The following is a 13,871-nucleotide window of genomic DNA, read 5'->3' as shown; positions in this document are numbered from 1 at the left end:
TTTTCACCTCCTAATAGAAAAAGTTTCTGGTAATCTTTTAAAGTGGCTTTGATCGATAGATTGCCAAGCTTCAGTCCATTCCTGACCCTTTTTAGAGATTTCTCTTTATTGTTAAAGCCAATTAACCCCGACCTTAGAGGCACCCAGGCTTTAAAATGCTTCTATAGATAAACCTATTTTTGTAAGAAGCAACTCTCAGCTACAGTTTAAATGTGGTAGATAGTTTAATCTGTCCTTCACTTGACCAGTGGACAAGATTCTGTCCTGATCGGGCGTAAAAACTGAAGATGAAATGTAACAGGCAATCAAAAACTTTAAAAGATTAAACAAAACCACAACAAATATTGCTAAAGAGTTGTAAACTCCTGCTGTAGGTCTATATGACTGAGATACCAAGATGCTAAAGATCACGGAGTGGTGGGGCAATTTCACACGTTCCTAGTCTCTCTGGTTCAAAAAGGTTACTATACAGAGGGTAAATACAACTCAGCTTTTAGCAATCACAAAGACAGGATGACCAGAGGTTGAAACAATGGCTACCTTGTTCCATTTCCTCCTGGGAGAAGGTGGACATGGTCATACTGACAAGGCTGCGTCTGGTCTCCCTCTTCTCCCGTAGAATCTGCTGAAAACTCCTCAGACACTTCAACTTGCGTTCATTGATCTGGGTCATTTCTGCTGATGACTCTGTTGCGTCTCCCTCTGGTTTGACCTCCGAACCTCCAGAAATGTCAGCTGCAGGCTGCTGTGGTTCCTCCAGTGCTGCAGGTTCATCAGCATGGATTGAGGCTGGAAAGGACTCTGCAGTGATGTACTGGGAAAGCTGATCCTTATTACCAACATCTGCTGGGTCTTTCGAAATCTTTTCACCTAAGTTATCTCCAGGTAGGTCTGTAAGGTCTTTGACTAAAGAGTCGGGATCCACAGATGGTTCTTCAAAACTTGGTGGGATCTTGTTCCAATAAGGAGGACTTTGGCAAGTCTTTAAGGGCTCCAGTGCAAGGCTTTCGCTGGTTTTCACAACTAAAGGCTCCACTGAAAAGTTATTAGTGTTCTGAGTAGTACTATTTTTGGACAGATCATCAAAAGCATGAGCAGAAGTAACATCTTCATGGAATTGGTAAGAAGTCTGCTCTAAATATTCCTCGTAGGATCTGTTTAAAGGCGACTCATCAGAAGGCATTGATAGTTCAAAGTCTCCAGGATTTACCTCAACAGGTCCTTCAAGTTTGCGTAGCGCACCCCGCAAAGCAGACCTGAAATCAAGTACAGCTCGCCCCAAGCGTTTGACGGTTGAACCTCCAGCTGGGACATCTGAAGTACCAGGATCAGAGAGTCGGTTTTCCCAGCTTCGACTGCTGTAGGGTCTTACAGCGCTGTCTCCAGAGGCACCTGAGAGTCCCTCTGTCCAGGTCATAGCAGAAGTCTCTTCGTAGGTTAAATAGGCTTCGGTCTCACTGTTTGTTGTGAAGGACAGATCATTTGTTTGATCAAACTCAAATTCCTCTGCTTCACCATCATGCACCTCAATCGAATGGTAACCTGAACTTTGGGGGTAGGACAAATCAGTAGAATATTCATACCCAACGGACGAGCTTCCAATGCTGTTAGCAGCTGGATCGTGACTCCTGGACTGACTCTGAGGCCGTCTCAACCGTGACTGCCGTTCCTTCCTGCTTGAAGTGCTGGCAGGTGAGTTGTAATGCTTTCCAGAGCTAACAGAGAGAGGATCTGAGCTTCCTGTGGATGACTGTAGAGATGAGCCATATCCTCCTGCTCCTCTGTAGTGACCCCAGTGTCCAGCTCCTTCACAGTAGTGAGAACTCTTTCTGGCAATGTCCTCTACAGTCCTATCCCTGAGGTAAACGCTATCCTTGTGCCACTTTGACTCCCTGCTAACACTCTGTGGGGGTATAGTGTTAGCCCATTCTCTCTCATCACCAGCTCGTTGCTCTTTTCTTTCAAGACTAGATAACTGCCCTGGTAAGTCATACTCAGACTTTGAACTATGGCCAGAAGACAAAGAGCTAGTGCTGGGAAAATCTTGGCAGTTTCCATGGTCAAGCAAACTTAAGCTAAGATTTCTTGCTATTGCACCTTCTGGTATATCTGAACTATGATCAGAAGTATCGTCAGCGTCCTCCAGTTCCTGATGATCAGCTGTTGAAACAATTTGGGAAACCTTAGACCCTTCTGGCCTTGTTGGCAGTCGGACCCCATGTATACTGTGGTGCTCATAATCTGGCTGAACACAGTCTAGATCTGACTTTGCTACTGGGCTCCCTAAGCTACCATAAGCACTGACAGGCCGCCTACGTGTGGCTGATCCATCTTTACTTCCCGACCATGTACTTGTACCGCCTTTGTTGCTAGAACGAATGCCTTCGATTTCCAATAAAACAGCATCTACACATGAGGATACCTCCTCAACTGAGCCCCGCACTGAGCTCAGGTAATCCCTGAGGTCTGAGATTTCCTCTTGGATCTTGTTGATGCCCCTTAGCTCCTTCAGAATATGGTCAATGATGGCACTTGATGTCTCTTCTCTATCTTCATCATCTTCCAGAAGTGTATTTGGTAAAGCTCTGTTGAAGTTGTAGTCCAAACAGTCACCAGCAGAATATGGTCTTTTGGGCCGAATGCGAGGGGAAGTAAATTCTCGTGTTCCTGATGCAAACTTTGTCCCGTTCATGTCTGGGTTGACTGGACTGTAAAGTGGGATTGGTTGGATGTCCTCTGGAGGTTCCCGGAGTCCACTCTCGAAGGATATCCGTTTTTGACTTCCTTGGGATCTGGAGCTTTTATGTTGTAAAGTGCAAGGTATTCTAATGCAGCCCTCTCTGTTCAGCTCCACTTCTCCCACACATGGAGGCCCTGACACCACCGCATGTCGTTTGATGATTGAAGCTTTTGGGGGGAAGGCTTCAGCCCTTGGGGTAACCTTCGGATAAATGCTTCGGAGCTCTTTTCGACTGTCAGGTGCCTCCACCTCCTCTTCCTCCTGATCAGTGCCTGGATAATAGAGGTGGGATTCGGGGACATGGTGGTCTGCAGACCCTTGCAAAAGGCGATGAATTTTGCCACGGATAACCAATGCTACTTTGGGATTTGGAGCTCTCTTTTTAGGTGGGTGAGTTTTGGATTTTGCCCCACTTTTAGGAGAAACTCCTGCTCCATGTTGTCCATTGAAGCGATTTCTGGAGAACATTTTGTCATGAAAGCAAATTATATTCACCTAGTCTCCCACATTGTTGGTGGGAGATGTAGTCAAAGTTCTTGCAGTACCATAGTTCAATATTAAAATGTTTCCAAATAGCTAAAAACCAAATGTCAGCAGTCCATAGCTAAAGAGAAAAGAGAGAGAATAAAACATTATCCAGGTCACTTTATTACTTTGCCAACACCTGAGGTTTAAATTGCTCTTGTAGTTATCAAGTAAACAAATTCCAACAAAGATGTAATTTGTCAAGCTTACAAGTTTAAAAAGCATTCAAAGTACTGAAAAAATGCAGATATTTTGCAGCTTTTACTTGGGTTTGTGCATATATTCTGGTGTTTTATTTACAACACATTTCCCATCTTTGCCTTGAAAACAAAAAACTACTTCCTAACATATTGATGTAGGTTTTAATGAGTAACTGGCCCTGCTCTCCTTTTGCTTCAATGCTTGAGTTTTTATCACATACCATAGTTTGAGTTGTTGTGGTCTCATGTCTCAAAGTGTAAATGTTTGCAAAACCATCCAGAGAGCAAATAACGTAAAGGTTGGAAAGACAAAAGAGGATCCTTGATTTGTAACCCTGATAGTTTTATGTTCTGGACTGAATAAACCTTCAGGATGAGAGATGAAAAGCCCGGTTACCTTCCACTTAAGCACTTAGGATTGTACTTTAACGTCAAATGACATTACAACATGTAAAGGTCGGGCTATAAACCATCTCCAGGTTGAATCGACCTCTTAGAGCTCAGTGACCACAACAGGGCAGATGGGCCAAAATTAATTAAACCTAAAAGCAAATTTCATTGGATGAACATTTAAGGCTTTATGTTCAATGGGAAAAAATTTGTTTTGGTCGGGCATGTTCCTGTACCCTCAGATGTAACAAAGAACCCATTGCTGTTCAATTAAAATTGCAAACATTCTTGAATGAACGATGAATTGTAAACTGAAGAATGTAAAATGGCTCCTGGACATCTGGACGTAATTACATTTCCAGAACCTGGATTCCCACGTGCTTACGCTCAGATTTCTACCTCACAGGCTTACGCAGATATTCAGCCACAGACGCCAAAACAATCACAACTTAAAGTTAAAACACCTGATAAAAAACTAAAACAGAAACTATTGATTTACCTGAGAAGTTTATAATCATCAAATCTTACATACTCAGTCGTTTTTTATATATTTCAATAAGCTTCAATCAGTTTGTATCACTAGGTCTGTAATAAATCAATTAATCAGATGATAAATTAAAACAAGTTCAATAATTTTTATTTGCATGGTTTATTATTTTTCAATTTTTCTCGCTCTTTCTACCAAAAAGTGGATTTTAAAAGTCTTCAGTCTGCTGTTTTGGTCTCTAAAGCTCTACAGAAACACAAAAGTAATTCTAAAGTAATTCTCGGTTGTTTGTTTATTTTTTCTGATGAACTTTGTACCCGTTTTTTTGGGATAAATTACTGGAAAACCAAACTACAGGTTAAAATGCCACTTTCATCACCATTAAGCAATAATCTAAAAATAGAGAAGTTGAAATTTAAACTTTTGAAGTTTTTATTAAATAATTTGATTTTTTTTCTAGCAATTTTCAATTTTACAAATTCAAAAATGGTCGAGATTACTCTCAAATGTTAAGTTTTTGGGTGAAAATTAAAAATTTTTTCTATCTATAATGGCCCAAACATGCCATCGTGGTCATGAGGTCATGAGGTTTTCAGACATTAAACAACCTTTTCAATCTGCATTTACGTTTTAACGTTGATGGGAACACAGTTAGTGTTAAATAAATGAGATGGGTTTATAAAAGTGTCTTAATCCGTACTGACCAATCGAAGCAGTGATCGGTGGCAACTAGAGGTTAATACTGGCATTCACATATTACTATGAAGATGTAATAAACCGTCTAATGAACGGGCGTTTACACACAAACAGAGGCTCTAATAACCAGAACAGTTTATTCTGAAAGGGAGAATAAAACAATTATGTTAGTGAAATTACAATATTTTCCAGCTTAAACGGCCGTAACAAAAGCACTTGTAGAGTCGACTCCAACTATCCGCCTCTTCACCATGGAAACTGCAGCTCAGCCTGGTGGGCTCTACAGAGCTAAGAGCTCTTCATTAGACCAATAAGACTTAAAAAAAACCAAGCAAGTGTAATTAAAAATAATGACCAAAGCTTGAAAATGAAGCTTTGTGTGTGTTGGAACATCTTGTGCTCGATTTCTAGTGGCCGCTCCTGTTGGTCACAGTGGACTGACCTGTATCCACTGCTGCCTCAAAAACCAGAAATTAACCTGAATAAATTATAAATTATGTCCTGAACTCTTTCGATTTGGATAACCAAAGTGTAAACGACCTTTTCTCTTTCTGAAAATGGGCTCAACACCTCATCTTGTGCCAGAATCAGTGACTTTTTCCCATTTTTACCCCCTGCTGTGTCTGGTGGGGAGCAGCTGGCTGATGGCAGGTTAGGAAGCTGCATCATCGCCATCTAAGCCCGGCTGATTAGTGAGCTCCAGGGAGAACGGGCCGACGCTCTGCCCAGGTGCCAAGGCCTTTATCCACACCAGCACCACAAACCCCCTGACCCCATTATGATAGGAAAACCTGCAAATTAGGGATGTAAGTTATCGATTATGAGATCATCTAAAGTTGATAAGTGAGCATTTTCTTCAAAGCCTCTTGTTTCAAGATGGCCGACCGCCTTTTCATAACATAAATGGATACATTTTTCATTTTATGCCGAATAAAAAAATTTAAAAAACATAAAAGTTTGACATTATTTTGTGTGAGCTGTATTAAATACTGACTGAATAAACTGAAAGTTTTGGTTTTCTTGCATTATTAAATTTAGACATATTTATAAAACATAAACAGGAACCTACGAAGGCATATTAGGACGCCAGAAAATTCAAACTTTTGGAAAAAAAGAAACAAAACCCCCACCCCTCAAAAAAACAACAATGACATTTCTGAGCTTGAAAAGTTACAAATTTAGTAGAATTTTTTTTTTTCTTTTGAAATTTTGAGAAAAATCATGGAGATTTCTGAATCAGAACAGTCGAAAATATTTTACTTTTAGAAATTTTCCACATCTTTGAAATGTTTTACTTTTGATACACAGCAATAAAAGAAAGTCTAAATCAGTCGTTTCTAGTTAGTCGACTGCACAATTGGGTAATAACTAGCTACATACTTGAGAAACTTTTTAGAAAAAATTTAATCTTAGAAGTATTTTTACTATGCTGTTTTTTGCTTCAGTAATTTTCTTCCCACTGAATGAAAAACAAAAATGTTTTAATCATTAATTCAACAGACACACACCTGCAGTTTTTGTTAAAGTTTATAAGTTTTTTATTGAAAGAAACTAATTTGGAAAAATTTCTTTTGTTTTTTGTTACCGATATGAATTATTTCATTTTGGTTCTTAAAATACCATAATTTCCACTTAACTTCATATTTTTGTCTGATGACGCAATTTATAAATATTAAATGATTGGTAATTTAATGAGCAGACTTTTTTCCAAATGCTTTTTTACTCTTACCTGATGATTAATTTCTTTGACACTTTTTTTTTACTTTTCCCCTTTAACTTGAGTAAAAATGATAAAGTAGTGATATTGTTACTTGAGTAAAGTTTCTGGGTTCTCTGCCCGCCTCTGATCGATTGGAACAAATTTTAATCTAATAAACAACGAATCGACATTGAATTAGCATCGCTAATACGATTAGAAAGCATATGTCCTTCATATTATTCAGCTCAGTGCATTTTTTCTTTTTATTTACATCTTCTTCTTGGCAACAATCCCCAAATAATTTCAAGTTGGACGGGACCCAAATGGAGGTGCTTGTACTGGGGGAGATGTTCCAAGTGTCTGCTCTGGTGCCAAGGCTCATCTCGGAGATTTGCTCCTCCGTCTCGTTGGGAACAGAGCAACGCAGCTCCTATGCATTCATGCTGCAGAATAAAAGCAGGGAGGGATGGGATGGGATGGGATGTCGGCTTGTTTGGCCGTTTTCCAAATAAGCATCTTTAACTTGCTGGAATGAGCACTTCCCAAATTACAGTGGATCAGGTCGATTACTCCCCGTTCTCGTAACCCGCCTATTAATAAAACCCTGTTGCACTAGAAAAGGAAAACTAAATTATCGCCTCATGTTTTAAATCTTCTGATTTCAGAACATCTTTCCTTTTCACAAGTGGAAGTGTTATAACTTTCCCGTGACCGCAAAGCTCCATAAATTCTTGGCGATTCAGGATTTAAATAAAGGTATAAAAGTTGAAGTGTGTTGGAAGAATTAAGTGAGAAGCTTAATGAAAGCTTGTTTGGCTGTAAGCCTGGAAGACACTGAAGGACGGAGAAAATGTTTGATTAAAACCGCAGGTCAAGCTTTTAGAAAAATCACAAATCTGCCAGCAATCCTTGGTAGACATGATGTGTTTGTTGTTTTGGGTTCGACAATCCCATTATGAGTTATTATTAATAAACCGAGTTTACAGAGTGAAGGTCGTTCTTACAGATTCTGCTTCAGTCCGCCTCAATATTTGGTTTTCAGCTAATGGATAAAAGGTTTGCAGACCTTTATTCAGGTCTGACTACAAGTTGTTTCTCATCCACTAACAGCATCACTGGAAACACTGAGTCACACGGCAGCAACTTAAAGCATCTGGAAGAAACAGAGACGACTTGTTGGAGTTTAAACTGAGATAAAAAATGGAGAAATATTTCAGACTATGAAAAGAAACCACTTTTTGAGGCACTGTCTACAGTTGAGACCAGATATTTAGACAAACTGAATAAAAAGACTTTTTTTCCTCACCAAGTTAAATCAGACAAATTTTTTCTTGTTTTAGGTTAGTTTGAATTACCAAAATTATTTATATTTGATAATGTCAGAAAACACAGAACATGTTTTGGCAACGTTTTTGTAACAGAAATTCAGCAGTTCACAAACATTTGGTCAGAATCGGGCATAATCGTCTTTAAACAGTTTGAACCACAAAGAGGTTAAAGGACAACAACGTCAACATTTTGGCCATCACAAAGCCCCGATCTCAGAGGCATGTCTGAGGATGATGGGCTGCAAAATACACCAGTTCTGTCAGGAAAAACGGACCAGAACTCCAGCAAACTACTGTGAGAAACTTGTGGAAGGAAACCCTGACATCATCCACGGTAAAGAGGCGCTGCTATGTATTTCCCAGGCACATAGCGCCATTTTATAGCGCAATCAAGTAACTGTGATACTTCCGGTTGTTATAAAAATGCTACATATGTTAATTATGACTTAAAAGAAATTTGACATTGTAATTTAGCGCCTTGAAATTGGGCCTCTGTCTCTTTAAAAACTCCTGCTCTTTCTGAAACTCCGCCTTCAGGAAGTCATCACAACATGGCTCCTCTATTAACCCTTTAGCAACCTTTTTAGCAGCGTTTCACTGAGAAGTGGCTCCTATAATGAGATCAGCAGATCCACCAGGTGTTTGCTAACTGCTGCAGGCTAGTCTGAAGGAGCTGCTCTGTGACGCAGAAACTTGGAAGCTGCATCTCTGAGGAGGAGCTGCATCTCAAAGGCGGAGCTAGGTCCACCCAGGCGTTTTGGCAGTGAACGGTTGCCATGGAGACTAAAGGATTTCTCAAACATACATGAATGAATCAAAGCAACACGCCAGGTGTGTTTATGACGAGGGAATCACATTATAACATGATGTAAAGTTCCAAAAAGTCAATTTTACATAACACTGTCCTTTTAAAGATAATTATCCCTGATACTGACCAACACTTCGCTAAGTGTTCTTGCTTTTAGCAAATATAAATTATTTTGGTCATTCTAATTAACAAGAGAACTTTGGTCTAATTTAACTTCAGGCTTTTTTTTATTTTTGTATGCTGATTTTTTTTTTCCAAATGAACCCTCTAATCTAAGAGTTCTTCCTCACAACCACAGTCATCATCATCAGCTGCTGGTTTTAAAAAGTTTGAAAGCGTTTTTCTATAAGTCACACGAGTGAGAGAGGCTGATTTTAACAGTCGGGCTGCAGGCAGGTCACCATTTCCACCATCTGTTTCTTCCCTTTGCTCCTCATGAGAGCCTGGATTTATTTTCTCCTGTTGCCTTGAGGCTTCAAGCCTCATTTATAAAAGAGTTTCCACAGATGTCATATTTGGAAGTAAAACTATTAAATCGCCATTAATCAAAAAGTTATAACTGGATAAATTACAATAACACATCTGCCGTCTCTATAAACTACAAACTTCTCTTTAAATGTATTTATTATTTCTCATAGGTCTGTCATGATAACACATTTTGATGATAAATTGTCTCAAAGTAAACAACAGTTATATTGTTGTTTTGAGACAATTTTCAAGTAATATAATGTAATAATGGGATAAAATGGAAGAAAACATTCTTAGCTTTAAAATCTAATGAACATTTAACAAAGAAACTCTAAGACATTTGAAAATTATCCTTAAAAAAAGGCTACTAGAGACCAAACCTGCAGTTTTTTTTGGAAGAGAGGCAACAAAAGAGAAATTATTGAGCTTGTTTTAATTCATCATGCGATTAATCGATTATTACTTATTGCGACAGTCCTAATTCTCACATACTGACTCTGCTTTGACCTTAAGCAAAGCAGCGTTTTTGTAACTCCAGATGAATGATGAATTCATAAAGCTGCCTAAGAAATTGTCCTTCCAGGAATCAGATTGAGCTCAACAATTTCGTCAAAGCCTTTTTTCGTAATGGCTTTCTCTCTGCCTGGTCCAAGCCTTGTAAAAGCTCCGCAGCAGGTTTCCTTTTCAAAAGGCTGTACGTTTATTGATCCGCGTTTTAAATGCACTCCTGTAACCAGGCAGACAAATTCTGGTTGCATCCAGTCTGTGAATCATAAGGAACCTAAAGCGGACGACAAACTGCACCGTGTGTCTGCATTACACAGTGGATACATTTAAAAACTCCAACAATAATGAAACTATTGTGCAGTGAAGATGTTTTTCATTTTGCTAAACGTGTAGAAACCTGGATTGAATATTAAAATGTACAAATGTGCAAAACAGCAGCTTAAAAGTCAGTTAATCACAAAGTTCAAAACTCAAATCCATGTCTAGGTTTATCTAATCAAATGCATAATTTAAGTAAAAGCATTCAGAACTTCAACATGAGTTGCATTTAGTGACATTTAGAAAACAAATGTAGTTGCAGCAGCTATAAAAATCTGCAGTCTTCTGCTATTCTGCTAAATACGGCATCTATGACTATCAAAAATCAGAAAGTGCATATTTGCTTTTTGTGCAACAAGCATGAAGTTATGTTAGTGACAAGGAGTGCCTGATAAAAAGTAAATACGGCCGTTAGGGGAAGGTTTAATTCAGAAGAAAAGAATGACAGCTAGAAGAATAGCAGGCAGCTGGAGGAGAGGAAAAGAAAGAGCCAATCCAGAAACAAAGCCCAGCAACAGCTGTTCGACACTGAAGCAAAACGGATAACAATGACGGCTGGCAATTTTACCGAGTAAAGAGAAGGAGACAAAAGAGATCCAAAGATTAATTTCTCTCTTTACCAGCAAAAGCTCATGCAGAATTAGTACAATTCAGAAACACGGCGGCCAACAAATGGTGGTTGTGGCTCCGCTTGGCCATTTTTACCATCAACAGTTAAAACACAAAGAGAGAAAAAGGTGAACAGTCGAAGGTGAGCTAGGCTAACAGAAACAGAACCGTTCAGCAGTGCTTGGATAGAAGCATTTGGTTCCAGAACCAGAACCAAACATGGAGAAGCAGCATTCAGCTTCTATACACCACAAATCTGGAACAAACGTACAGAAACAACCGAAACACTGAGTTATTTTAAATCAAGGCTAAAACCTCACTTATTTTAATTTATAAGAACTGGAACAATAATCAACATATTTACGTTTATTTGATTATGACATCTGACAAAATGTAATGTTTATTGTTTGGCTCATATTTGGTTATTCTGCTGTTTTTATGGTGTTAAAATGCCTTGTTGCTGAAATGTACTATAAAAACTGGCCTAGAAATAAGAAATACCGCCACCTGTAGGTGGGAGTAGGCATCACTCAAACCCAATGTTTCATGAAAAAAATGCAAGGACTGGATTGATTTTGTATGAAGTGCCACAGAAACTGGAGCTACTGATTAATATGCATTTCATAAGTGACACTGAATTCAGTCTAATGTGGCGTCATGCACATCACACCAGTTCAAACGAGTTTCCTGCCAAATTTATGTTTCATACGTCTGTATGAGAAATCCATTCAAGGGCCCTAATGCCTCAACCTTGGTGTTCGGCAACATAAATTCAAACGTGTTCTTCTTAAAAACAAAGTCATGAGTCGTCAAGTACAAAGTTAATGCAGGCAGATGTTCGAAGCACCACTTTAGCGGGATCTTGCCTGTGAACGGAGCACAACCTTAAGTTATCCTGAAGAGCAGCATCATCACTGAAGAGCGGCTGCAGTAAAACAGCGAGTGGATTGAGTCACGGCTGAGTGGGGCGCTGGGATTGCTGTCACCTTCATTAGCCTAATTCTCCAGCACACCACTGTAATTGATTTACCACCACCACTCCACCTCTGTTCAGTCATTTTTCAAACACAAACTGCTCATAAGCACAAGAAGAGCGTCCTATTTCTATAAATATCACACCTAACTGCACCATTTGGGTGTGAAGTGGAAGCAACAACTTTTCTTTGGGATGAGCAGGAGCAGAGTACATTTACTTAAGTGCTGCACTTTGGAATTACGCCGTTGTCGTTGAGTGTTTCTAGATAAGCTGCTGCTTTCATTCAAACTCGGCATCGAGACGTTTGGAGAAACTAAAAATAACGAAAATGTTTGTTTTTATATCGTTTTCTTATGCTGAAGTTTTCGCAGATGGTGTGGAGTTTTTGTAACGGAGTAGTTTCTAAACGTTAATGTCAGAAAACTACAGCAATGTTCTTATGTTTGAACATATTACTTGTACTTCTGAATAGTATTTTTAATTTCTCAGAGGTGGGTCATGTGGCCAAACATTGTACTCAAGTAACAGAAGAAGAAATGACTCAAATAAAACAGTATTTGGTAAAAAGTTTACTCAAGTACTGAGAAACTGGTCAAAACCAAAATATAAGGTTAAGTGGAAATTTGGTATTTCAAAGATCAAAATGAAAATAATCCACATGAACATCATTATAAAGTAAAACCAGAAAAAGCAAACATTTTCCCAAATCAGTTTGTTTCAATATAAAACTGATGAAACTTTAACAAAACCTGTAGGTGTGTCTTTAAAACATGTTTGTTTTTCACTCCGTGGGAAGAAAATCCAGAAATGTTATTTACATAAGAGTAAAAATACTTCATAGTAAAATTACTCAAGTTCTCACCAAAGTAAAAAAAAAAAAAAAAAAGTTTAATACTGCAGTAAACAGTCAGTATTAAACTGTCTTACTGTCCACCACTGCATAAACCTGCAGTGAGGGAAACGCTGGCAGAGCCGTTCAGCAGCCGCCGTGCCGGAGCGAGCGGGGGGAATGTTGGGAAGTGGAAAGTGTAATCACTTTCCCGAGCAAATCGAATGAGCCGGTTCTGTGCCTTCTCCTTCATCCCAGCCCGACTCTCCCTCCTTGTTTCCTTAAATGAGCGGCTCTTGCATGAACCGCCGCTGGCCGGCTGCCATCGGTAACCCGATGCGAATGACAATGGGCGGCCTCCTGAGGCTAATTGATTTAGGTTTCGCTCAGCCATTTAAGAGATGCCAAACAACGATGCCGCTTGTTGTTTCGGCCAATTCAGAAAAGAAAAGACGGAAAAAAAACCTCTGGTTTAAATGGAAAGTTTCCTCCTTTCAGGCGACTGATAAACGGGTCTAGATCTCTGCCTGAAGCAGCTGCTCAATCTCTTGATATTGCTCGTCTTTTTGTTTGAGATTTCCTAATCGCTGTAATTTATTGAACATTATGGAAAACTCTCAGATTTTAAAACTATTCTTCTGGCACATGGAAGACAAGAAAAACGGGCCGACTCCTTGTTGTGATTGTTGTGCAATTTGCAATAATTTTGTCATTTTCACTTTATGTTTGAAGCAGAAGGACAGTCAACACCATGACTTAGCATCTCAGGGCTTTGGATTCTCCAACAATGAGAGTTTCCAACGTACAATCATCCAGCATTTCAGACGTAATCTGTCTGGTAACTTATTAGCATTTTATACATACATTCTGACATGTTTCTTCTTTATTGTGTCCAAAAGTTTGCTGCTGCTGCAATCCAAGTTTCCAGCTTGTCTTCTTTGGTCAACATCTTCCTATTTTTTCCATAATTAATCTAAAATGCATGTATTTGTGTTGAACTGTTTTGGTACAGTCAGTGTAAAGTGATAACTACTCATCCAGACGAGGAGATGCGATTTTGTCCTCTTCTTTACAGCAGAAAATTAGCAGATACTAATCTAAGCACATGCTAAGATGAGTAAATGTTGAGCATATGTCGCTGAAATTACTTCTTACGACCTTCTTAAGACCATTATGAATTGAATGTATGTCCTGTATCGTGACAGAAATATAAATGCATACATATATATCTGATAAATAAATAACTGGTGCTAAAATTGCATTTAACCATGATGGATGGTTTCTGGCTAGC

At 39.0% G+C, this 13,871-nt stretch overlaps 1 protein-coding gene across 1 annotated transcript in view; it reads right to left on the bottom strand.

The window, feature by feature from the left end:
• LOC103469794 (protein unc-13 homolog B) overlaps positions 1-13,871 on the bottom strand; it is an 89,042-nt gene that overhangs the window by 69,130 nt on the left and 6,041 nt on the right. Inside the window, exon 2 of the mRNA XM_081610932.1 lies at positions 541-3,344. Coding sequence (XP_081467058.1) covers positions 541-3,208 — 2,668 coding nt within the window. The 5' untranslated portion in view covers positions 3,209-3,344. The remainder of the gene's footprint in view (positions 1-540; positions 3,345-13,871) is intronic.

The sequence above is a fragment of the Poecilia reticulata genome, chromosome 9 (genome assembly GCF_904066995.2).
Source record: "Poecilia reticulata chromosome 9, P_reticulata-male-v2, whole genome shotgun sequence".
In the NCBI taxonomy this organism is placed as follows: Eukaryota; Metazoa; Chordata; class Actinopteri; order Cyprinodontiformes; family Poeciliidae; genus Poecilia; species Poecilia reticulata.
This window is presented reverse-complemented; position numbering and strand designations above follow the sequence as displayed.